Raw genomic sequence first — 26,990 nt, 5'->3', positions numbered from 1 at the left:
ACCCCATGTTCACGTTAGACAGGCAGCACCCCATGTTCACGTTAGACAGGCAGCCACCCCATGTTCACGTTAGACAGGCAGCCACCCCATGTTCACGTTAGACAGGCAGCCACCCCATGTTCACGTTAGACAGGCAGCCACCCCATGTTCACGTTAGACAGGCAGCCACCCCATGTTCACGTTAGACAGGCAGCCACCCCATGTTCACGTTAGACAGGCAGCCACCCCATGTTCACGTTAGCCGGACTCCTCCTCAAGTTATCTGACCATCCCTAGGCCGAATATCTTTAGTGAACCTAGCCATCTACGTCCAAACTGACCATCTACGGTCAGATGACCATCTACGGTCAGACTGGCCATCTACGGCCAAACGCCATCTACGGTCAAACTGACCATGTTCGGCCAAACGCCATCTACGGTCAGATGACCATCGACGGTCAGATGACCATCAACGGCCAAACTGACCATCAACGGTCAGACCACCTACGGTGCAGGTGGAGAAAGATACAGTCCTAGTGACCATCTTATACTTTCTTACAGATGTCAACCAAACAAAAATGCAATGCAATCACATGTACGTGTCTTTAAAAAAAGTAACTTAAGACATTACAAACAGGAAAAAAATATGTACAATTAGTTTTCAAAATCTTGCAATATATTATAAATAAAAACGAAGATAAAGAAAAATATTTCAACGGAAAACAGTTATACAGCTTTAAAAAAAATGCTTAGATTTCTTTATCGAATGACAACGTATACAGTATAGAAACATCTTTTTTACTTAGATTGCAAACAAAACGAAGACCCTTGTGCTAAACTTTAAATGCCAAGTCCACAATAATGACAGTTAACTCTCCGACTGAGGCTAAGCTTTTATCTAGTAATCATGAAGGGCTTCAGACTTGAGAATATAGTCTTTCAAACTGGAACAACTCCAACGTTTAAAACGTGACATTAGTTCTAGCACTTGGGTCTTCGGCTCTACCAACACAGGTGTATATTAAATATTTAGTATATAACAGATCAAGTGAAAATAAATCACACTCTAAACATCACATGATTGAAAGGAAGACAATAGGAGGTCCACTTTCATTGATGAACGAATAAAGAAAAAAAACACATGACGTTAAACAAGAATTGACAGACATGCAAGTCTGTCGTACAGACAGGCAAGTCTGTCTTACAGACAGGCAAATCTTTCTCTATGTGACATACAAGTCTGTGGATACAGAAACCCGTATGACGGACAGACAAATGCTTCTTTTATCGACAGACAGACACGTCTTTGGAAGCAGAGCAGTGTAACAACCAGGGCGTATAGATCAAGACCACCCCTTTTTGGAACTAGCTCCGCCCATGCCCCATCTTGTAACGCAACCTACTGCCAGCTAATTCCAGTAGGACTACAAGCTCTGTATGGTGTTGATGCACTAAAGATATCGGCAATCAAGACGCCATTTGGACTACATCTACTATACATACATGACTGCATGAAGAAAATATTGTGCTCGTTATCAACAAGTCTTGTAGCCGTAGTGACCACTGTCCGTACTGACCAGAGCAGAGTCAGGGTATCGACCGTCGAAAATAGAAATAAGAAATATTACAGAAAGTGAAGCCAGGCGTTTTCATTTTCAGTCGGCACCGTTTTGGCAAAACATTCAAACACGTAGTTTTTCCCGTCGTTGCTGTCCCAGTACTCGACGCCCCCGGCGTTGTACGAGACGGCGAACTCGAGCTGGGAGCCGGGGCCAAAGTAGGGCGGCGCCACGATGCTGAAGGAGAAGCGATCCGTAGGGCCGTCACACGAGTTCTGGACATAGCTGGCCGCGATGTCGTGGAAGGTCGCCCACGAGTTGTGCGTGTAGCGGACCCGCACGCTCTTGTGGAAGGAGATGTTGGACACACGAACGATGCCAGTTATGGTAAGATCCGTGATGATGGCGTTCTCAAGACAGACCTTCTGGGACAGGACCTTCTGGGTAAAGTTTTCCGCCGCGCCCGGCTGGTTGAAGCACGGACACAGGTACTTGGAGCCGATGTCTTTCCGGTCTTCGGACAAGCCGGCCCGCAGGTCAGCCATGGCGGAGGCGGGAATCTTTGGGGGCGATTCCATGTTCAGCACGTGTCGGACTGATTCCAAATCCAGGCCCATAGCGTCAGCAAATCTGACGACCTTCTTCCGGTGGGGCGTCCCGGGGGGCGTTTTGTTTGTTTTTAGAGAAGAAGATTTCCTAAGCTGTACGCGACTGAAGTTAAACTCACTTTCTTCATATACTGGACTTTCGTTCTGGTCGGTGGGTGATTCACAGCCCGGAGGTTGAACATCAACACTACTCTGTTCGTTGACCTGAAGCTTTAGTCCTGTGATCATTCGCACGGGCGAGGCTCTGCCCATAGATGCCAGCGTGATCCGGGATTTCAAACTTTCATCGTAAAGCTCCTGCTGGGGCTCGGAGTCCTGGCCTAGCTTGGAGGACTCGCCGTACATGTTCATCGTGATTTTACTCAGGTCAGATGCCGCGCGGTCAATAGCCTCCTGTAGCGTCATCTTCCGGGATGGTTCCAGGACCGACTCGCTGTCCACGTCCCCCTCCTCAGGGCTGAACATGGAGTCGGCCGAGACGTACGTGTCGTCGCTGACCTCGCTAACAGATTTCTCCGTGTTCTCCAGATCGTCCATATTCACGAATATACCCTCTTCACTAAAACCGTCAGAATCCGGCGAACCGAATGGAACCGGACCGTTGACCGGATCCACAGAGACGTGCAGTCCGGTTTTATGGGAGATTTCCTCACTGCCGATTTTAGGGAAGTGGGTCTTGCCTCCGACCCCATAAGGTTTGAGTTCCGGGTCATCTACTGCAGTGGTCCCCCCTGCATTGACGTCCCCTGGCTCTACCAAACCTGTATCATCCGAATCGTTGGACACAATATCCGCTAACATTAGATCCGGATCTAGATCTCCATTATCACAGTAAGTACTGTAGTTTTCGGTTTCATGACCAAACTTGGGGGTAACGCCCCTGTCCATGTCCTCCCCTAGAGAGGACAATCCACTGCCGCCTAGAGCATCCATCACGAGTGATATGTTGTCACCATCCACGCTGCTCCCAGCATCCCTGTCCATACACTCATTGGGAGGAGAGTGGATCAACGCCGAGAGCTTGGAGGCGACACGAGAGGCCGGGGCAAGAAACGACGAGGAGGAGAGGAGAGGCGGCGATGTTGCTGACGACGAGTTAGCGCCCGTGCTCTTGACGTACGGCGACGAGTAGATCGAAAACGCGCTGTGAAAAGTCGGGGACTCTGGGCGGGTGTAAGCTGGTGGCGTGGGGGACAAGAGCGGCCGCAGCGCCTCACTGTTGTTGGCGCTGAAGTTGACGGGGAAGTCCTGAGCTTTGATCACCGACAGCAGGCCGATGGTTTCGTCCTCTACGTTGGCTTTGTATTCTTCATTCTGTTCGTGCTGGATGCAGCGTTCGATCTTAGGGTTGTGTACGAACCGCGCGCTCACACTGTAGCGGTCCAGGTAGCTGTCTTGGACGTAGGAAAGATTTCTGGGCAGGGCGACGAACGTGTTCTCTTCCGTTTCCGGGTCAATGGGATCATTGCAGGGGCACGGACAAAAATACATCGTCAGCCACTGCTGACTTAGGCATCCGCAGGATCTTGTTTTTACCTCCTAGGGTACCGGGAAGTGGAAGAGTTCGCTAGGGATGCGAAACACAATGATTCGAAAGTTTTAAGCCTTCAAAGATGGGAAAACAATCGTCGAGGTATTGGCATTCTCAAGAAGTGGCATCTACACAGTTGGGGTTATCAAGTTAATGGCTGATTTATGAGCGCCGTGTGGGTTAAGACAAACGTTTTTTGAACAGGGATGTGTTGAATAGATCAACTACGGCCACCCTTGGTATCCTGTTGGGTTGGTGAACTAGATCATCCGTTGGTGGGCCTAGGTTGGTGAACATCCGTTGGTGTACAATTTGGTGGGCCTGTGGCAGATGGTGATGTCACCGTGTACTTCCTGTAGCCGGTTCTGTGGACGAGAGGTGTATATGGTTAGTGGACAGCTGGTGTATAGGGGGCAGGGTAGGCTATATGGTTAGTGGACAGCTGGTGTATAGGGGCAGGGTGTTGATGCAGGGGTGGGAGATGAGGCCAGGGGTAGGAAAGAAATGAGGTCGGGGTGTTGAGAGAAAAACAATTTTTAGCTTTGGCCGACGTAAAAAGGAGAGGGGTGTGATGCCAGCTTTACTACTACAATATACCTTAACAAAGTCGTTTTTAGCACGTTTATTTAAGATTACAGAGTTATTTGAATGAAAGGTGTTTTTTTAATAACAATACTTAATCTTTGGGTCTAGGCTAGGTTCGAGAATAGCTTTGATATGTGGATTGGCATCGGGACTAGGTTTAGGTTAAATAAGTACTTTCTGTTGAACTATTATAGCACCCTAAAGAACTGCTGTGGTCGACATTCTAGTCGTAATATGGTATGGTGAAAAGGAAGGGAAAGTAAACTGCTTTTTCTAAATGAGCAGAACGACCAGGCACCGGTTCCATCACCAGACATCGATGGCCACAAACCCAGGGCCAGCGAACCCTGTACATGTCGCGGGTGTTACATTTTAAACGAACTGACCAGTATGATGTTAACATGTAATTTTACCAATTTAATTATTGTTCTTAGCCAGAATAGCTGCCGTCAGGACGATGTTAAGAGGCAAACGGCATTGCGACTGTGTTTAGAGAAGTGACAAAAAGGGACAACAATAAAAACAACCAAAACAAACATACAAACAAAACTGCTCTCCTAAAGAAGAGATCAACTCACGCGTTCATGAACTGATGCACACTATGGCGCGCAACACTGAGGCTCAATTCCTTTCAACAATCTAAATAATGAAACGCATTGTTGTCCATTTCATGAAATAGATGTTGATAAGCACGAGACATAATCGAAAAAAAAATGGCCAGCCAAAAGCGAAATATTTCTTTTTAAATATCCAACTCTCTCCCTCTCGTTTTCTAGAAAATTATTTCAAATTCTTAAAACAATTTCACCGGTACAGAGGGTAATGTCACGCCACGTTCCCTTGAGATAATATTCCGGGTACAACACCGGATTCCTTAAGTTACATTGGTAGGTTGCAACTGTTGATCTACTGGGCTATAGCCGGTAATATTCTCTTTCACATACACACGTTCACACTAAACACGTCCACACCACATACCGAACACGCCCACACCACACACGACACACCACACGTCCACACCACACACGACACAAACACGTCCACATCACACACCAAACACGTCCACATCACACACCAAACACGTCCACACCACACACGACACAAACACGTCCACACCACACACGACACAAACACGTCCACATCACACACCAAACACTTCCACATCACACACCAAACACGTCCACATCACACACCAAACACGTCCACACCACACACCAAACACGTCCACACCACACACGACACAAACACGTCCACATCACACACCAAACACGTCCACACCACACACCAAACACGTCCACACCACACACGACACAAACACGTCCACATCACACACGACACAAACACGTCCACACCACACACCAAACACGTCCACACCACACACCAAACACGTCCACATCACACACCAAACACGTCCACAACACACACCAAATACGTCCACACCACACACGACACAAACACGTCCACAACACACACCAAACACGTCCACACCACACACGACACAAACACGTCCACATCACACACCAAACACTTCCACATCACACACCAAACACGTCCACATCACACACCAAACACGTCCACACCACACACCAAACACGTCCACATCACACACCAAACACGTCCACATCACACACCAAACACGTCCACAACACACACCAAATACGTCCACATCACACACCAAACACGTCCACATCACACACCAAACACGTCCACACCACACACCAAACACGTCCACACCACACACGACACAAACACGTCCACACCACACACGACACAAACACGTCCACACCACACACCAAACACGTCCACATCACACACCAAACACGTCCACACCACACACGACACAAACACGTCCACACCACACACCAAACACGTCCACATCACACACCAAACACGTCCACACCACACACGACACAAACACGTCCACATCACACACCAAACACGTCCACATCACACACCAAACACGTCCACATCACACACCAAACACGTCCACACCACACACGACACAAACACGTCCACATCACACACGACACAAACACGTCCACACCACACACCAAACACGTCCACACCAAACATGTCCACAACACACACCAAACACGTCCACACCACACACGACACAAACACGTCCACACCACACACGACACAAACACGTCCACACCACACACGACACAAACACGTCCACATCACACACCAAACACGTCCACATCACACACCAAACACGTCCACATCACACACCAAACACGTCCACATCACACACCAAACACGTCCACATCACACACCAAACACGTCCACATCACACACCAAACACGTCCACACCACACACGACACAAACACGTCCACATCACACACCAAACACGTCCACACCACACACGACACAAACACGTCCACACCACACACCAAACACGTCCACACCAAACATGTCCACAACACACACCAAACACGTCCACATCACACACCAAACACGTCCACATCACACACCAAACACGTCCACATCACACACCAAACACGTCCACATCACACACCAAACACGTCCACATCACACACCAAACACGTCCACACCACACACGACACAAACACGTCCACATCACACACGACACAAACACGTCCACATCACACACGACACAAACACGTCCACATCACACACCAAACACGTCCACATCACACACCAAACACGTCCACACCACACACGACACAAACACGTCCACATCACACACCAAACACGTCCACATCACACACCAAACACGTCCACACCACACACGACACAAACACGTCCACATCACACACCAAACACGTCCACATCACACACCAAACACGTCCACATCACACACGACACAAACATGTCCACACCACACACCAAACACGTCCACACCACACACCAAACACGTCCACATCACACACCAAACACGTCCACACCACACACGACACAAACACGTCCACATCACACACGACACAAACATGTCCACACCACACACCAAACACGTCCACATCACACACCAAACACGTCCACACCACACACGACACAAACACGTCCACACCACACACGACACAAACACGTCCACACCACACACGACACAAACACGTCCACACCACACACGACACAAACACGTCCACATCACACACCAAACACGTCCACACCACACACGACACAAACACGTCCACATCACACACCAAACACGTCCACACCACACACGACACAAACACGTCCACACCACACACGACACAAACACGTCCACATCACACACCAAACACGTCCACATCACACACCAAACACGTCCACACCACACACGACACAAACACGTCCACACCACACACGACACAAACACGTCCACACCACACACGACACAAACACGTCCACACCACACACCAAACACGTCCACATCACACACCAAACACGTCCACACCACACACGACACAAACACGTCCACATCACACACCAAACACGTCCACACCACACACCAAACACGTCCACATCACACACCAAACACGTCCACATCACACACCAAACACGTCCACATCACACACCAAACACGTCCACACCACACACGACACAAACACGTCCACACCACACACCAAACACGTCCACATCACACACCAAACACGTCCACATCACACACCAAACACGTCCACATCACACACCAAACACGTCCACATCACACACCAAACACGTCCACATCACACACCAAACACGTCCACACCACACACGACACAAACATGTCCACACCACACACGACACAAACACGTCCACATCACACACCAAACACGTCCACATCACACACCAAACACGTCCACACCACACACCAAACACGTCCACACCAAACATGTCCACAACACACACCAAACACGTCCACACCACACACCAAACACGTGCACATCACTCACCAAACACGTCCACATCACTCACCAAACACGTCCACATCACATACGCTCACACCAAACACTTCAATACCAAACACGTTTACAACGGCTACAGGGCATTACCCCCCTCCCGGAAATTACCCCCCTCTGTCTTTACCCCCGGAACCATTACCCCCAGTCAATTACCCCCCCCCCCCCCTAAAGTTAGAATCCTAATTCTTACTAGAATTCTATACTATATATTACCTTAATCCTAACCTTAAGAAAAAGACCAAAACCTAAGCATCCAACTCAGCTTAAAACTTAACACAAAACCAAAACCAACGCTAGACATTGGTTTAAGCCTAACCTTTTACCATGTCGGGTGGGGGGGGGGGGGGGTAATATCCTACTGGGCGGGGGTAATTGACAGGGGGAAATGCCCTGTTCCCGTTCACATCACCACATCCTCATCAGATACACATCACATACACACGTCCATCACACACACGGACACGTACACATAAAAGCACCTCAATCACGCACGTCCACACATCACAAATACATCAACCACACAACTCCACTGTAACAAGAGCAAACAAAATGATATTCACTGAATAAGTTTAACTGTTTTGGTAGTGTAGCTCAATGCTACCTCTGTACACTGCTAATAAAACTACCACATTCGTTTAAATGCAATACAATTATAATAGTTTACGTGGATAATGCTTAAGGAAACTTTAAATTAACAAAGTAGATTTAACCCCAAACAAACTTGAACACTTCCAACCATCATGTGTGAATCATGCAACTAAAACGTTACAATTAACATGAACCCAAAGATTTGAAGATGTGCACGCTTGTCACTGCTCACGTACAGGATAATTAAAACAAGAGCCGTGTGTGACGACCTAGCGTCTCAACAACTTGACTCAAGTACCGCAGGAAACGGGACGTAAACAATACGTCACGATATTTTTTATCGCAGGCACGACGTGACAGAAGAAGGTGGACTTTAACAAATGTAGTCGTAACCATGGCCAACATCACACTATGTGAGTAGGGACAGCATTCAAAATATACAGCAAGGGTCAGAGGTCACGCCGTGCATCAAGGGTCAGAGGTCACGCCGTGCATCAAGGGTCAGAGGTCACGCCGTGCATCAAGGGTCAGAGGTCACGCCGTGCATCAAGGGTCAGAGGTCACGCCGTGCATCAAGGGTCAGAGGTCACGCCGTGCATCAAGGGTCAGAGGTCACGCCGTGCATCAAGGGTCAGAGGTCACGCCGTGCATCAAGGGTCAGAGGTCACGCCGTGCATCAAGGGTCAGAGGTCACGCCGTGCATCAAGGGTCAGAGGTCACGCCGTGCATCAAGGGTCAGAGGTCACGCCGCGCATCAAGGGTCAGAGGTCACGCCGCGCATCAAGGGTCAGAGGTCACGCCGCGCGTCAAGGGTCAGAGGTCACGCCGCGCGTCAAGGGTCAGAGGTCACGCCGCGCGTCAAGGGTCAGAGGTCACGCCGCGCATCAAGGGTCAGAGGTCACGCCGCGCGTCAAGGGTCAGAGGTCACGCCGCGCGTCAAGGGTCAGAGGTCACGCCGCGCATCAAGGGTCAGAGGTCACGCCGCGCGTCAAGGGTCAGAGGTCACGCCGCGCATCAAGGGTCAGAGGTCACGCCGCGCATCAAGGGTCAGAGGTCACGCCGCGCATCAAGGGTCAGAGGTCACGCCTCGCATCAAGGGTCAGAGGTCACGCCACGCATCTGTGGCCATTCTACATGACTTATGTATGGCCCGCTACAATTTTTATTTATTCTTTTAATGGAATAAAAATTAGGGTTATAAAATCAACGTTTAAGCATCGAAGTATGTGTAATACTTTATAAAACAACGACCAACATTTCAGTAACAAAAACCAATAGTAACGCTCGGCTTAGAATGAAACCAAAACTTTTGGAGCCAACGTTAAAGTGAAGCACTTTTAACGCTGCCCCCACAAAACAGACAACAACTTTTCATCTTTCACCAAACTACGCCGCAAGGTAAACATTTTTTGTCTTCACGTGCTCACCCACTCACGTGAAGGCCACGTGACCATAACCTGCTCCATCACGTGAAACACCTCTTACGATATACTCTCTACACCAGACAGGTTGTTGCGTGCTGGGGTGGAGGGTACAAACAACGCTCACTGGCAGGAGAACGCATTTTTATTTGGTGTGGTGAGGCAGTGCCTGGCTCATGCCAAGAGAATGTATGGTGATCCCACCAGCTGCCATTTTAGCTGGGTGGTGCGATAAAGGGGGGGGGGGCGGACGCGAGGTTTGATTTTACCGGTAGTTCGATAAAGGGAAGTTCCTGGTGTGGGGTGGGGATGGGAGGTGAACATTAAATCAAGTCTCAGGGTAAATAATAAATAAAGTCTCAGGGTAAATGATAAATAAAGTCTCAGGGTAAATAATAAATAAAGTCTCAGGGTATATAATACATCAAGTCTCAGGGTAAATGATAAATCTAGTTTAGGGATGGGGGTTGAGTAAATATTAATAAATCAAGTCTCATGGGTATATGGGGTAAACAATTCAAGTTTAGGGGATATGGGGGGGGGTGGGATAAACAACAAATCAAGATTCAGTGAATTATAAGCAAACAGATCGAGTTTTTATTTGATCAGATTTTTAAAAATTAAATCAGTGTAAGCATTTCGAGCCAATTCCCCCCCCCCCCGGCCCACACACGCTTTCCTCACACATATAAACTGTAAACAGCCACCATCGGTAAAATGTTGAATACATGCAATATGTATGTATGTTGCTGATGTGTTTCATCGGTCGGCTGATTTTATATCCTAAGCTATAATATTTTCTCAATAGCAATTCACTTTAGATCTAGATGTGAATCTAACATATTTAGTAAATGCTCGAAGAATTTAGATGTAAGCCTTAGGTGCGTATATTCGCTTCTAATTTTAATATTAGCCTAGAATATACAGCATAGCCAGATTTATATGCTTACCTAAAGTATCTACCGTATTTGAACTAAGTTTAGAAGTCTGTCTAAAATATCTACAGTATCTGAACTAAGTTTAGAAGTCCGTCTAAAATATCTACCGTATTTAACTAAATTTACATGTTAGTCTAAAATATCTACCGTATCTATACTAAATATGGATATTTACTATTTAGCCCATGTAGGCGACGGGCCGATTTCTTTTCCATCGGCGATAATTAGACCTCAACTTGAGCATGAAGTCTTGAATAACCCGTCTAATTAAGGTAAAGCACGAGTTGCGTGCCCTAATATGTTCCAACACTTGAGGAGGACTAGCAGCCAAGAAGTTTTTTAAAAGACTACACATGTTAATTTGGGAAAGGAAATTTTTTAATGCAAATTTTAATTAAACCAATCGAATATGATTAAAATATGTAATGTACGAGGGAGGGGAGACGAAGATGTTTGTGAAAGATCTAAAACATAAATACATACAGTTAAACAAGTTCACAAAAATACTTCAACATTAAATAAGAAAGAAAAAACATGGAATAAAAAAAAATGTGGCTTAGCACATTAAAAAGTTGAACTTACTAAAAGACAAGTTCAACCCACTTCCCGACCGGTGCTAGACACACCTTCAGCAGGAAACCCAACAGCGATAGCGCTGGAATTCGAAAATGGCGTAGACTTTAAAAATAGAACTCGTTATAAAGATAGTTTGGCCTGGTGGATTTATAACACGAATAACAGTTTAAAGCAGCTGTGGATTAAAAGCGCTGACGGGATTCGATCAAAATAACGGTCTTTTATTATTACATTATTGATCTGTGTTCAATTATAATTGAAAGAAAACAGCACAACAGCATAAACATACGCACCAGCAAACCTTGTTCACCAATAGAGTGGTTGGCGGGGGTTGGCGGTGGTTGGCGGGGTTGACGTGCAGAGCTGCGCGCACGTTTGTCATTCACGCAATACGGGAGCTTTTTGTTTTACCCCTACTGCGGCCGTGATGTATAAGGCCCTCGCTAGCCCACTCGGTACAGCGTCCATTCACGAGAAATTACCCCTAAGAGAGATTATCCTAACTACCTATTCTAAACGTCGTTGGCAGCTTGCCCGAGATTAGGACAAGTTGGAATCGAGTAATTTAATTTTTATTATATACAGTCCAAAGGGGGATTTCGACAAGGATCAATTAAAGCAGAAGTTGCTTGAAAGATTTATTTCGATTTTTCAGAGTACAAAATTATAGAGAAAACTTTAAAGATTTAACGTAGGCTTGTTAGGTCGATAAACATAAATGAAATGTATTACAGTGGGTACCACTACCCCCACAGTTGAACTGACAACCCACGTCCGATTTAAAGGAAGGTATTGATATCAGTGTTAAAATAAACTAAATAATCCTTTCAAGTGACAAACCTATTAGGTAAACTGATGTTTCATTAAGTAGATAAGTCGAAAACATATTTCGTGAACCGTTTCTGTAAAATGTGAACATATAAACATATATTATGGCAGAACTTTTTTAGACAGACATTATGGCAGAACTTTTTTAGACATTATGGCAGACTTTTGTTCACCCAGACATTATGGCAGACTTTTATTTTACCTAGACAGACATTAAGGCAGACCTTTGTACTCATGCAGACATAAATAACTGCTATACCTAATCATTATGGCATACTTCTTCCTTCAATACAGACATTTTAAAGTAGAGATTACGTTTACTTTCTATAACCATTTCAGACGTTTATACCCATACAGACATTACAACACATATCTTTATCCAATACATTAGGGCAGACTATACACCCACCGTCCTTACGATAGATTGTTAACTGTTAACAATATACCCACCGTCCTTAAGATAGATTGTTAACTGTTAACAATATACCCACCATCTTTATGATTGTTAACTGTTAACTATATACCCGCCGTCCTTATGATATATTGTTAACTGTTAACTATATACCCACCATCCTTATGATTGTTAACTGTTAACAATATACCCACCGTCCTTATGATAGATAGTTAACTGTTAACTATATACCCACCATCCTTATGATTGTTAACTGTTAACAATATACCCACCGTCCTTATGATAGATAGTTAACTGTTAACAATATACCCACCGTCCTTATAATAGATAGTTAACTGTTAACTATATACCCACCGTCCTTATGATAGATTGTTAACAGTTAACTATATACCCACCGTCCTTATGATAGATTGTTAACTGTTAACAATATACCCACCGTCCTTATGATAGATAGTTAACTGTTAACTATATACCCACCGTCCTTATGATAGATTGTTAACTGTTAACAATATACCCACCGTCCTTAAGATAGATAGTTAACTGTTAACTATATACCCACCGTCCTTATGATAGATAGTTAACTGTTATGTAACATGTTTACCGCCATACTCACACATACACTGACACAGTGGTGTTTATAAAAAACATGAATTCCATCAGTGAAGCACGCAGTACCTGTAGAGATACTTACCTAGGAATGTAGGCAATGTACTTTAACACTGTCTTCTTCAACTCAGGCGTGTACCGTGCTAGGTTGTACCGTGTACCAGGTTAGGCTGTACCCTAACCCAACCGTGTACCGTGCTAGACTGTACCCTAACCCAACCTTGTGCCGCGCTAGACTGTACCCAACCCAACCTTGTGCCGCGCTAGACTGTACCCTAACCCAACCTTGTGCCGCGCTAGACTGTACCCTAACCCAACAGTGTACCGTGCTAGACTGTACCTTATGCCATGCCAGACTGTACCCTAACCCAACCGTGTACCGCGCTAGACTGTACCCTAACCCAACCGTGTACCGCGCTAGACTGTACCCTAACCCAACCGTGTACCCTAGGTTGTACCCTAACCCAACCGTGTACTGTGCCAGGCTGTACCGTATCATTCCCAGAAAGAAACTGAGTGTGTGGGCATCCAAATGAACTCTATCACAGTGTACGGGTAAAGGAGTTAAGGATTTGTTGGTGTGTCGTAGCATGCTAATAAGACATGTTCCAGATTTGTTGTTATCCGTGTGCTAGCGCTCACCTTGTCCACACTTACTCTCCCCTACCCCACACATCCCCCAAACACACCCTACCTCTCACACTGTCTACTCACATCCCTCACATTATCCACACATCACTCACACACTGGCAGCGAGACACCAGCACATCCAATCGATCCAGACACAATATTTCACCAGGCCTGTAATCTTCCAGGACCGGAAGTTTTCTCTCCACCCCCACCCCACCTCACCCCTCCCCCACCTCACCCGTCCCTCACTCTCTTTACCGTGCCACAAAATTCGACAACACCGTGAAGACCGGCCTTGCCTTACCATTGTGAAAATTTTAATTCTTGACTTTTATTCAGAGGCAAGAACTGAATCGAAGTTTTAACAGCTGGCCACATATGTAGATATGACTTGGGGGAGGAGGGGGCGTCTTTAAACCTAGAACATTTAATAAACTACTTTGATATTGGCTTTGATATTGATTTTTATAGATTGCCTCACTGATTTGCAATTTTATAGATCCGATTATTGAATAAATGATCAATGTGTGATATTTATGTACATCGATAAAACGCTGAGTCAACAAACATGTGAACAGTGAAAGCCAACAGAGGAAGTCACGTGATCGTATGCTGACCATAGATGGACCAAATCAGTCGCCAAGACAACCACTGACCACAAACGTCGCCAACAAAAACAATGACCAAAAAAGTCGCCAAAATGTTAACAGCGAGACAAATGTGGATCCTAAGTACTTGAAGCAAACACAGACCTGTCGGATTTAAGATGACCAAGTTCAGTCCAAAAACATTATATAGAACAGGGCTATCTAGTGGAAGATAAAAACCATTATATAGAACAGGGCTATCTAGTGGAAGATAAAAACCATTATAGAGAACAGGGCCATCTAGTGGAAGATAAAAACCATTATAGAGAACAGGGCTATCTAGTGGAAGATAAAATTCATTATAGAGAACAGGGCCATCTAGTGGAAGATAAATACCATTATAGAGAACAGGGCCATCTAGTGGAAGATAAAAACCATTATAGAGAACAGGGCTGTCTAGTGGAAGATAAAAACCATTATAGAGAACAGGGCTGTCTAGTGGAAGATAAAAACCATTATAGAGAACAGGGCCATCTAGTGGAAGATAAAAACCATTATAGAGAACAGGGCCATCTAGTGGAAGATAAAAACCATTATAGAGAACAGGGCTGTCTAGTGGAAGATAAAAACCATTATAGAGAACAGGGCTGTCTAGTGGAAGATAAAAACCATTATAGAGAACAGGGCTATCTAGTGGAAGATAAAAACCATTATAGAGAACAGGGCTGTCTAGTGGAAGATAAAAACCATTATACAGAACAGGGGTGTCTAGTGGAAGATAAAAACCATTATAGAGAAGAGGGCTGTCTAGTGGAAGATAAAAACCATTATAGAGAACAGGGCCATCTAGTGGAAGATAAAAACCATTATAGAGAACAGGGCTGTCTAGTGGAAGATAAAAACCATTATAGAGAACAGGGCTGTCTAGTGGAAGATAAAAACCATTATAGAGAACAGGGCTATCTAGTGGAAGATAAAAACCATTATAGAGAACAGGGCTGTCTAGTGGAAGATAAAAACCATTATAGAGAACAGGGCTGTCTAGTGGAAGATAAAAACCATTATACAGAACAGGGGTGTCTAGTGGAAGATAAAAACCATTATAGAGAAGAGGGCTGTCTAGTGAAAAGACAATAACCATTATAGAGGCTGTCTACAGCGCTGTGTAGTACAGTGGGAGCCTAACAATAAAAGCCTTCCCTTGTTTGCCGTTGACGGCACCCCCACGCGACAACTACCGTTCACCGGATCTTGCCCATCTGTCACTGAGCGTGGATCTGACTTGTGTATAGTTTTCTCATGAGTCATTTCAGATTCCTTTCTGGCAAGCTAGTCTGCCAATGTCTAAAAATGTCATAAAAACAACGCATCGAAATATAAACACGACAGATTGACCCTACATGTCATCACGGATGAGTAATCAAATAGTTTATTAAAGATTATTTTTAGTTGGCCCAAAATAAATCTGTATTCCTGGAACTCAAATGGACGAGTGAAGGCCCCAAAAGACTGAAATTAGACTTAGGTTAAGATTTCAGTTACCCGGACTGAATGAAGAGATATAGAACAAGGTTCAAATAATACATAGCTTAAAGAAGAAAAAAAACCCACCAAAGTCTGTAAAAACAAATTAAAATGACATAGAGAGATTACTGCACGCCAAACAACAAGCGTCCTCTGTAGTGACGCCCTTTTCTGGTGCAGTCAAAGTAATACATCACATTAAAAAAAAACATATGGGAAGGATTTGTGAACACAAGGCAATACGTCAGCTAAAGAAACCATAGAAAGGACATATTTTCTGATTCGTTAAACTTTCAGCAAGCTCCAGTAATACACAAACAAGTGTCACGTCAACCTAAATGGTACAAACAAGTGTCACGTCAACCTAAATGGTACAAACAAGTGTCACGTCAACCTAAATGGTACAAACAAGTGTCACGTCAACCTAAATGGTACAAACAAGTGTCACGTCAACCTAAATGGTACAAACAAGTGTCACGTCAACCTAAATGGTACAAACAAGTGTCACGTCAACCTAAATGGTACAAACAAGTGTCACGTCAACCTAAATGGTACAAACAAGTGTCACGTCAAGCTAAATGGTACAAACAAGTGTCACGTCAACCTAAATGGTACAAACAAGTGTCACGTCAACCTAAATGGTACAAACAAGTGTCACGTCAACCTAAATGGTACAAACAAGTGTCACGTCAACCTAAATGGTACAAACAAGTGTCACGTCAAGCTAAATGGTACAAACAAGTGTCACGTCAAGCTAAATGGTACAAACAAGTGTCACGTCAAGCTAAATGGTACAAACAAGTGTCACGTCAACCTAAATGGTACAAACAAGTGTAACATCAACCTAAATGGTACAAACAAGTGTCACGTCAACCTAAATGGTACAAACAAGTGTCACGTCAAGCTAAATGGTACAAACAAGTGTCACGTCAAGCTAAATGGTACAAACAAGTGTCACGTCAAGCTAAATGGTACAAACAAGTGTCACGTCAACCTAAATAGTACAAACACTCAGTGTAAGTAGTTTATAGATCTATTATTCAGTAACACAAAGGTTTAAAGCTGATAGAAACAGAAGCACTAACCAGATCAAAATATACAAAACCGGTTAAAAGAAAAATGCGTAGTTTGCCGAAGTGCTATTAGATTGTGCAATTTTTTACAGCCTGTGTGTGCCACGATTAAGATTTAGTGAATTAGTACGACATGACGTAATGTAAGAACTTCATGGTGTGTTCATGTGCCATGACAATGTTAGCAATTCATGGTGTGTTCATGTTCATGACAATATTAGAACTTCATGGTGTGTTCATGTGTCATGACAATGTTAGCAATTCATGGTGTGTTCATGTGTCATGACAATATTAGAACTTCATGGTGTGTTCACATATGAAATGTGTCAGTCCGCCAAATAAAAATTAATAAACATGGAGATACACTGACACGGTTGTGATAAAATAAACTCCAGTACTGTTTGTGTAAGGTGTGTCATACAATAGCATACATCATTTTATATTTCGCTCGGCTGCCCTGACAAAAGTGTGTTGCCTTTTAATTTTGTAGGGATTACATTTTTTTTAAATTTACTTCAGATCAGAAAATGTAGGAAGTAGAATTTACTATTGGAGCGATAATTAGGAAGTCACATATTTAAAAAAGAAAAGTACATACAGTACCAACGTGAACTAGTTCTGATGAAGGCACATCTCCTTAAACATCCGCGTGATTATCCATGGCCTGACGTTTCCAACCGTAGAATATAATAACAAACATGTAATCTTCACGTAATGTAACACAGTGTGACGTAAGGGTTTAACACCTTGATTCAGGAGGCGGAACTTCCTAGTTCTAACAGACACGGCGGTTCTGCTCTATTTGTTGGGGCTAAGATGGGGACTAGGGTAGGGTTATATCAAGTTATTCAGGGTGTGTGTTTGTATGGGGGGGGGGGGCTTGTGGATAGGGTGTGTACTTGCAACCATACACTGCAAGAAACCCAAACTTTAAAAGGTGGATCAAATATATAAATAATAGGTCAATTAAATGTTTTAAAAATCTAGTGCATCAACAAAAAATAAATACCGTAACAAAGACGCCTTTAAGTTTTGGACATGTCCTAAACAGTAACTTATAGAGTTTACAAAGTAGTCTGGGGTAAAACAATTTCTAGATCAGTAGGGCCTTCAGACGTGTGCGGCCCTAATTTGAGACGTGTGCGGCCCTAATTTGAGACGTGTGCGGCCCTAATTTGAGGTGTGCGGCCCTAATTTGAGACGTGTGCGGCCCTAATTTGAGGTGTGCGGCCCTAATTTGAGGTGTGCGGCCCTAATTTGAGACGTGTGCGGCCCTAATTTGAGACGTGTGCGGCCCTAATTTGAGACGTGTGCGGCCCTAATTTGAGACGTGTGCGGCCCTAATTTGAGACGTGTGCGGCCCTAATTTGAGACGTGTGCGGCCCTAATTTGAGACGTGTGCGGCCCTAATTTGAGACGTGTGCGGCTCTAAGACTCACGAGGCCATCTGGTCTATCAAACAATTACCTTCAGACTGCCTTATCCTTATTCCCTATAACGATTCGGAGTATCAAATGACGCTCGAAGTTTTATCTCAGTGGGCTTGTTCTGTTCCAACAAGCAAAGACACACAAGTTCCTCATGTAATTGTTCAGCGCCATAAATGTAGCACACAACACTTACTTAGAGGGGAAAAATAGTTCAACAAATTCATAAAACAAATTCTGAACACTGAGAACATACCTGTATAACAAATCACCATAAACAAGAAAGGTAAACAAAGGCGAAGATAATATATTACGTCTGTTCCTAACAGGGTTCAAAGTTCACAGGCCAGGCGGCGAGGGGTAGTTTTCCACAGACAAGATTACACACATACACACACACATACATAGGCAATTAGGATTAATCAGGAGTAATGTAAATACGATTTCGACTAAATTACAATGAATTATTTATCAAGTCAGTACTATTAATTTACACTGACAGTAATAATTTCATTATACACCGTCTATCCTACTAGCAGTGTACCAGTGTTAACATAATAACAGACCCGCAACAGTTGGGGACGATTTGAAAGGAATGGACTACGCCAGTCCAGAGGAGGAAAATCGATTGAATGCGATGCTGTGTTGAGAAGGCTACCAAAGGCCTTTTGTAACGGGAAGGCTCCCAATGCCTTTTGTGACGGGAAGGCTACCAAAGGCCTTAGTGACGGGAAGGCTACCAAAGGCCTTAGTGACGGGAAGGCTACCAAAGGCCTTAGTGACGGGAAGGCTACCAAAGGCCTTAGTGACGGGAAGGCTACCAAAGGCCTTAGTGACGGGAAGGCTACCAAAGGCCTTACTGTACATTGTTAACATATAAAAAAAAGATCTAAAACTCCGTAGAAAAAAAACTAAATAGCAGTGACCCTAACCCAAAAGCAAACAGAAAAAAAAACTGCCCATAATCCTAAATTTCATAAAGAAAACAAATTTCTTATGAGAGAGTTTAAAGTTTAAAAGTTTACCTTATACATACATACACGCAAATACACACACTAATATATATATATATATATATATATATATATATATATATATATATATATATATATATATATATATACATATATATAGAGAGAGAGAGAACAAAAAAAGTGACCATTATCACACCATTGTTACACAAAACAAAAATTTCACAAAGTGCTTAATACAGCAACGTGCACATTTTTTTTTTATTGTGAAGTTCAAATAATCCGGTTCTCGGGAAGCGATACGGATCTATATATTTGTCTACAACCCCGCACACCCCTGCGCCAGTGAACAAACAGGCTGATCCTAAATCTAATCTATAACAAAATAGACATATCACCGTGTGCAGCCTATATAATTCTTAACGCTGGGTGATTAGCTACGTTTGATGTGCTAAATGCAGGTAAGACAAAGTTAGAACGGAGATGAACATTATATAACAGGTCCACTTACGTCATACAAGTGCCCTTAGTGACCTATTTGCACTTGACGATTATACAGTAGATGCAGTAGATTTCACCTGATTCTTTGACCTAGGCTTGTGAAGGTGAAATGCCTTATGTTTCTTCTAGACTTTCCCCGACTAGCGCCAGGTACCCATAATACCTGGACGAACACAGAACCGTCATACAGACTAGAATCAGCCAACCATGTCTGGGGTGACTCAAATTAAAGTCCGACCTCTCAAACACAAGTAGAAAGTCTTAGAACTTTGAACAGATAGCTTAGCCCATCTTTCAGCTGGTGACCTCATTTACTAAATAGGTCACCATTTCACATTTTATTTTCACATAACTGCCTGCTGAGCACAATTTTAACATCAATATCTATATTTATATGTTCGTGTCTTCTACGAATTACGTTTGTTTATGGTAAAATTGTCTAGATTTTAATTAAATTTATAATAATAAAAGGTATAATAAAAATATAATTTACCTTTTTTGTTGGTGGTTGAAACAGGTACGGAAGTGTTAACGGTTATAAAACAACCAACTGTTGTAGGTTTAGTTGATGTAACTTCGTGATTATTTAAACACAGTAGCCTACACGTCACAATATACTTGATGTAAACAGCGGTGTGGATGCAGTAGAAAAGTCCAGTCTGCCAGTATGAAACGTAGAGGAGGTAGCCGGCGTCTGCTTGATGACACAGCCCTGTCTACAGCAGACAACACGAGCGGGCTGAATGGGGTTCGTCTCTCACCCGCTGAGCTTTATACTGGCTGTGCTATTTTAAAATAGGTCACGTGACTATCCGAATTTTTTTTTCCTTCTTCGTCCCCTTTTTTTAAAAGGAAAAAAAATTGTTTAAAATTGTACATAGACGTGTGTTAATGCGGTGTCGGCCAACACACAACATACGGTTTACCCACGAGCGAGAGAGATGTGCCCTCTGTCGCGCGAACACAGGCCCACAATACAGCCGGTGACCTAGCTTCGCGGTCTAGGCCGCTGTGTGTCAAGGTCACGGATCTCACCTCTCCGTGTTTAACCCTGATTAATTTTAGATTTGCGTGACTCGTGAGACTAAAAAAAACCATTGATTAAATTTTTTGTTAATTATTTAATCAGATTAAGACACAGTTTATCAAAAGTTGAAGTCGGTAACGGTTTGTATGTGAAAACATAAAAAAGCCGGTTTGACATTGGCGGTCGATCTACGTCATAGCTGAAGGACGAAGAGTGGGTATTCTTAGAGCACGTGACCTCATTACGATGGTAAACAATAACACAGAACTGCAAGCCTACAGCTGATTGGTTGGCGGGGTCAGGAACCCACGAGAACAGGCTAGAGCGGGGTTTTTTAATGTAGGGAAGTGGTGACGCTGTATGAAGCGAGGGGGAAAAAAGCCAAGTAAACAAAATGTGTACGGCGATACTGTCGAGGCGATTACCGCTATCACAGACAACGTGATGTGGGGTATCCAGGCCATTCATCAAACTTCTTTGGTCCCTTTCGTCAACTGTGTCAAGTGCTGGATAAGGGAAGAAAAAGGTTTGGGATCATTTCTGGTAGTTTCCTCATTATCAGCTTGTTGTTGGAGAATTCCATTAAAAAAAAAAAATTTTCAAGGACTTTAATTGGCAGTAGCGCTTTGGGGTCATCCAGAAATGAGGTCTCGCCTTTTTTGACGATTTTTACCCCCCCCCCCCCTTCCGTCGCACATCGTCACTAAATATAAGACCCCCTTAAAATGACGTCACATCTCAGTTAACAGCCCCCCCCCCCCCCTCAAAAATGCAGCTGAATATTTCTTAAAATATAATATTTTTCCAAAATCTTGTCTGAACTCTGTCAACATAGAGAATTTTAATCAACGAGCCGACCCGCCGTGTATCATACGCTCAGGTACGTTTTACTGACTTGAACCCGAGATTTCAGGTTAGCAGTCTAGCGCTGTACCGCTAGACCACGCCGTCCCTTTAAAGTTTTTATATTTGTTTTATTTTCCACTTTTTATGAATTCGTTCTAAATGAAGTTGACACCACATAGGCTACGACCTAAAATGTTTACTTTAAACCCCGATCAGTAGCTAGCATTAAAGACAAATATCTGATACACGGCGGGTCGTGAGCCTTCCCAGCTCTGATGGGTATCTAACTAACGTTAGGAAAAACAACGGCGGCTGTGCACAAGGCTGACTACACTATTTTTTTATGCTGAGATTTCAGAAACATATTAACTCTACTTCATCTGCCCGAGTGGAAAAAAGATGATAATAATACCATTTTACATGCAATGAAAATATAATAAACTTGCTTTCTTCAAAATAAACAAATCTTTAATACATGCTTTGTTAGATATCTCATGAGCGACCACATTTTAGTTTCATATTTTCAGTGTAGGTTATTCTTGGTCGAGCAAATCTATTATTAAGAACAACAGGTTGAAATCGGAGTCACTGACCATATAACACAAAACATGTTGACACCGAATACTTTATTGTGTTGAGTTAAATTCGTTTCTTATATCGCAACAACGCGCTATGGGTCAGCTAAAAACACACTATAACAAAATTATAACACCTCCCACCCTCTCCACGTTTTATGTTTGTAATATAGTATATTATATATAGTATAATATAGTAAACAAAAACAACTACTGGACTGTATCAACCTGATATTGACAGTAACATTAGACCTTTAATATTTTGTCAATGACTAGCCGAGAATTTCGCACATTACTATTAAAGACGATGATAAAAACCGCTAAGAATAGTTAATCTTTAGCGCTGTCGGATAGACCGTCACACTTGACTGCTTTAGTTTTTATTTGCATATCAAATTGTACTCCGACGCATTGACGTGTTTCCGGTTTGACAAGAATTTTTTTTTATTTCCAACCGTTCCGCACGAGAGAGGGTCCGAGCTTAAGTTTCAAAAGTTTCATAATGTAGTACAATGTAGGCCTACTCTTTTAGGGGAATGATCACGTTGCAATGTACTTTAATTTTTTACATGCGGGGTTACGCATTTTTATAAAACTAAATCGATCGTTTAAATACCCACCGTATTTTAAAAAATATCACTTTATATGAATATTCCCCATTGCTAGAACATCATCTCTTATAAAACATCAACATTTGAGGCTGTTCTATAAGTGTATACATTCTTTCGTCAGCCAGTCCGTACATCTGTCCATTCGTCTGCCTGTCCCTCCATCTGTTCGTCGGTCCGTCCGTCCATCTGTTCGTCCGTCCGCCCGTCCATCTGTTCGTCCGTCCGTCTTTCCATCAATCCATTCGCCCGCCTGTATATCCATCTGTACGTTCGTCTAATTCCAACGCAGCTATTTCGTTTTAACTCCTCAGCTTAATTTATATCCAAGGACAAAGCAAAAATATATCATCTTTAACCAATTATTTATTTGAAAATGGATATGTTCGACTGTGTCTGTTTTGTAAATATTTGGAAAGGTGAGATAATCCCATCTGACCTGCAACTGATAGGCTACCTGGTGCACTGCTAAAGGAGGGAGACCTGTCACAGTAAGTGTGGGGGGGGGGGGGGATGCTGTCCCAAAAAAAAATCATCCTGGAGAGACTTAGAGATACCTTGGTAAAAAAAAAACTTAGACAAGAACAGGTTGGTTTCCGATAAAATAGGTCATGCAGTCTCCTCATTCCGTGACTTTTGTATAGACGTGAAAAAGGCGTTTGATAGTGTAAGTAAAGATGTTATCTGGAAGCTAATGAGTCATTATGGCATACCCTCATTATCTACAACACAGATATGAAGCCACGCCTGTTGGGTAATCTATAAGTGAAAGCTAATGAACCTCTACACAGTGAAGACGGAGCGATACAAAGATTATGTCGTCTCAAATTTTAATCTTGATGGTAGTTGACCGGATCAAACAGAAAACTACAATCGACTTCACAGGAATCCAGTGGAAGTTTACCAAAAGGCTGGAAGACCTCGATTTTGCTGATGACATCTGCCTTCTAATATCACAAGTAAAAAACGTTCCCAAACCAAGCTGAATCGACTATCCAGAGAAGTCTCCAAAGTAAGACTCAAAATCAATAGAAAAAAAAAACAGAATCAATAGCAATCAGGACCTGCCCATAGAGATATAAGGAGAAGACATTCGAGTAACAAGCTATCGTATTTACAAGGAAGACATGAAAATATCGTATTTACATATTACTTAAAGAAGGATCTAAAATATCGTATTTACATATTACACAAATAACGATATGAAAATATCGTATTTATATATTACACAAAAACGAGATAAAAATATCGTATTTTTATGACACATAAAACGAGATGAAAATATCGTATTTTTATGACACATAAAACGAGATAAAAAATATCGTATTTTTATGACACATAAAACGAGATGAAAATATCGTATTTTTATGACACATAAAACGAGATGAAAATATCGTATTTACATATTACACAAAGAACGAACTTAAATATCGTATTTACATATTACTTAAAGAAGAAACTAAATTATCGTATTTACATATTACTTAAAAACCAACTAGAATATCGTATTTACATATAACACAAATAACGATATGAAAATATCGTATTTACATATTACACAAAGAACGAACTAAAATATCGCATTTCCATATTACACAAAGAACGGGATAAAAATATTTTATTTACATATTACACAAAAAACGAGATGAAAATATCTTATTTACATATGACACAAAGAACGAGATTTTTCGCCTACGCAGCAGTTCGCAGCAGTTCGTGCCCTGGCTTCAACCAGCCTCACAAAAACAAGAAACTGGAACAGAGTTACATTTCTTTGTTTACAGTTACGTCACGACTATGCCCGGACTTATCTGTCTCTTACTTAACATAGTTGTTTTCAGCACAACTACTTACTTAAGATTAAAACAAAGTTAATTGAATGAAAGGTGCTATTTCAATCACGATATTTAAAATGTAGGGTCTAGGCAAGGTTCGAGAATGGCTTTGATATGTGGATTGGTATCATGGCTAGGTTTAGGCTAAATAAGTACTTTTTGTTGAACTATAGCACCCTCAGACACGCTGTGGTCGATAACACTCGTCGTAATTGGTATGGTAAAGTAAAAGAATGGAAAGTAAAATTGTTTTTTTCTAAATGAGCAGAACGAGCAGGCACCAGTCCCATCACCAGACATCGATGGCCACAAACCCAGGGCCAGCGAACCCTCTGCATGTCGCGGGTGTTACATTTTAAACGAACTGACCAGTATGATGTTAAACATGTAATTTTACCAATTTAATTATTGTTCTTAGCCAGAATGGCTGCCGTCCGGACGATGTTAAGAGGCAAACGGCATTGCGACTGTGTTTAGAGAAGTAACAAAAAGGGACAACAATAAAAACAACCAAAACAAACATACAAACTAAGCTACAGCTGGCAAAACATGCCCTTCAAAAACACATCCATCACACACACATCCTTTACACACACATCCTTCACACACACACACACATCCTTCACACACACACACATCCTTCACACACACACATCCTTTACACACACACACATCCTTCACACACACATCCTTTACACACACATCCTTCACACACATCCTTCACACACACACACATCCTTCACACACACACATCCTTTACACACACACACATCCTTCACACACACATCCTTTACACACACATCCTTTACACACACACACATCCTTCACACACACACACACATCCTTTACACACGCATCCTTCACACACATCTTTCACACACATCCTTCACACACACATCCTTCACACACACACATCCTTTACACACACACACATCCTTCACACACACACATCCTTCACACACACACATCCTTTACACACACACATCCTTCACACACATCCTTCACACACACACACATCCTTCACACACACACATCCTTTACACACACACACATCCTTCACACACACACATCCTTTACACACACATCCTTCACACACACACACACACATCTTTCACACACATCCTTCACACACACACATCCTTCACACACACACATCCTTTACACACACACATCCTTCACACACACACACACACATCCTTTACACACGCATCCTTCACACACATCTTTCACACACATCCTTCACACACACACACATCCTTCACACACACACATCCTTCACTCACACACATCCTTTACACACACATCCTTCACACACACATCCTTCACACACACACATCCTTTACACACACACACACATCCTTCACACACACACATCCTTTACACACACATCTTTCACACACATCCTTCACACACACACACACATCCTTCACACACACACATCCTTCACACACACACATCCTTTACACACGCATCCTTCACACACATCTTTCACACACATCCTTCACACACACACACACATCCTTCACACTCATATCCTTTACACACACATCTTTCACACACATCTTTCACACACACACATCCTTCGCACACACACACACACGTCCTTCACACACACAAATCCTTTACACACACACATCCTTCACACACACATCCTTTACACACACACACATCCTTTACACACATCCTTCACACACACATCCTTCACACACATCCTTCACACACACACATCCTTCACACACACACATCCTTCACACACATCCTTCACACACACACATCCTTCACACACACACATCCTTCACACACATATCCTTCACACACACATCCTTTACACACACACACACATCCTTTACACACATCCTTCACACACACA

The 26,990-nt window shown here is 43.0% G+C and overlaps 1 protein-coding gene across 3 annotated transcripts; it reads right to left on the bottom strand.

Moving 5' to 3' along the window:
• Positions 1-217: 217 nt before the first annotated feature.
• On the bottom strand, positions 218-25,557 carry LOC131935391 (glycogen-binding subunit 76A). Of its 3 annotated transcripts, none has more exons than XM_059291768.1 (2): positions 25,518-25,557; positions 218-4,042 (listed from the first exon to the last, which is right to left on the bottom strand). In XM_059291768.1, exon 2 carries the CDS (start codon positions 3,635-3,637, stop codon positions 1,604-1,606), a length of 2,034 nt encoding a protein of 677 aa, XP_059147751.1. In that variant the 5' UTR covers positions 3,638-4,042; positions 25,518-25,557; the 3' UTR covers positions 218-1,603. The 3 variants fall into 3 exon arrangements, with proteins under 3 accessions (XP_059147751.1, XP_059147749.1, XP_059147750.1); XM_059291766.1 differs by lacking the exon at positions 25,518-25,557 and adding an exon at positions 20,723-21,178; XM_059291767.1 differs by lacking the exon at positions 25,518-25,557 and adding an exon at positions 4,676-4,794.
• Between the last annotated feature and the right edge of the window lie 1,433 nt (positions 25,558-26,990).

This window comes from Physella acuta, unplaced genomic scaffold (genome assembly GCF_028476545.2).
Source record: "Physella acuta isolate Inbredline_101_S28 unplaced genomic scaffold, ASM2847654v3 ptg000144l, whole genome shotgun sequence".
NCBI lineage: Eukaryota > Metazoa > Mollusca > Gastropoda > Physidae > Physella > Physella acuta.
This window is presented reverse-complemented; position numbering and strand designations above follow the sequence as displayed.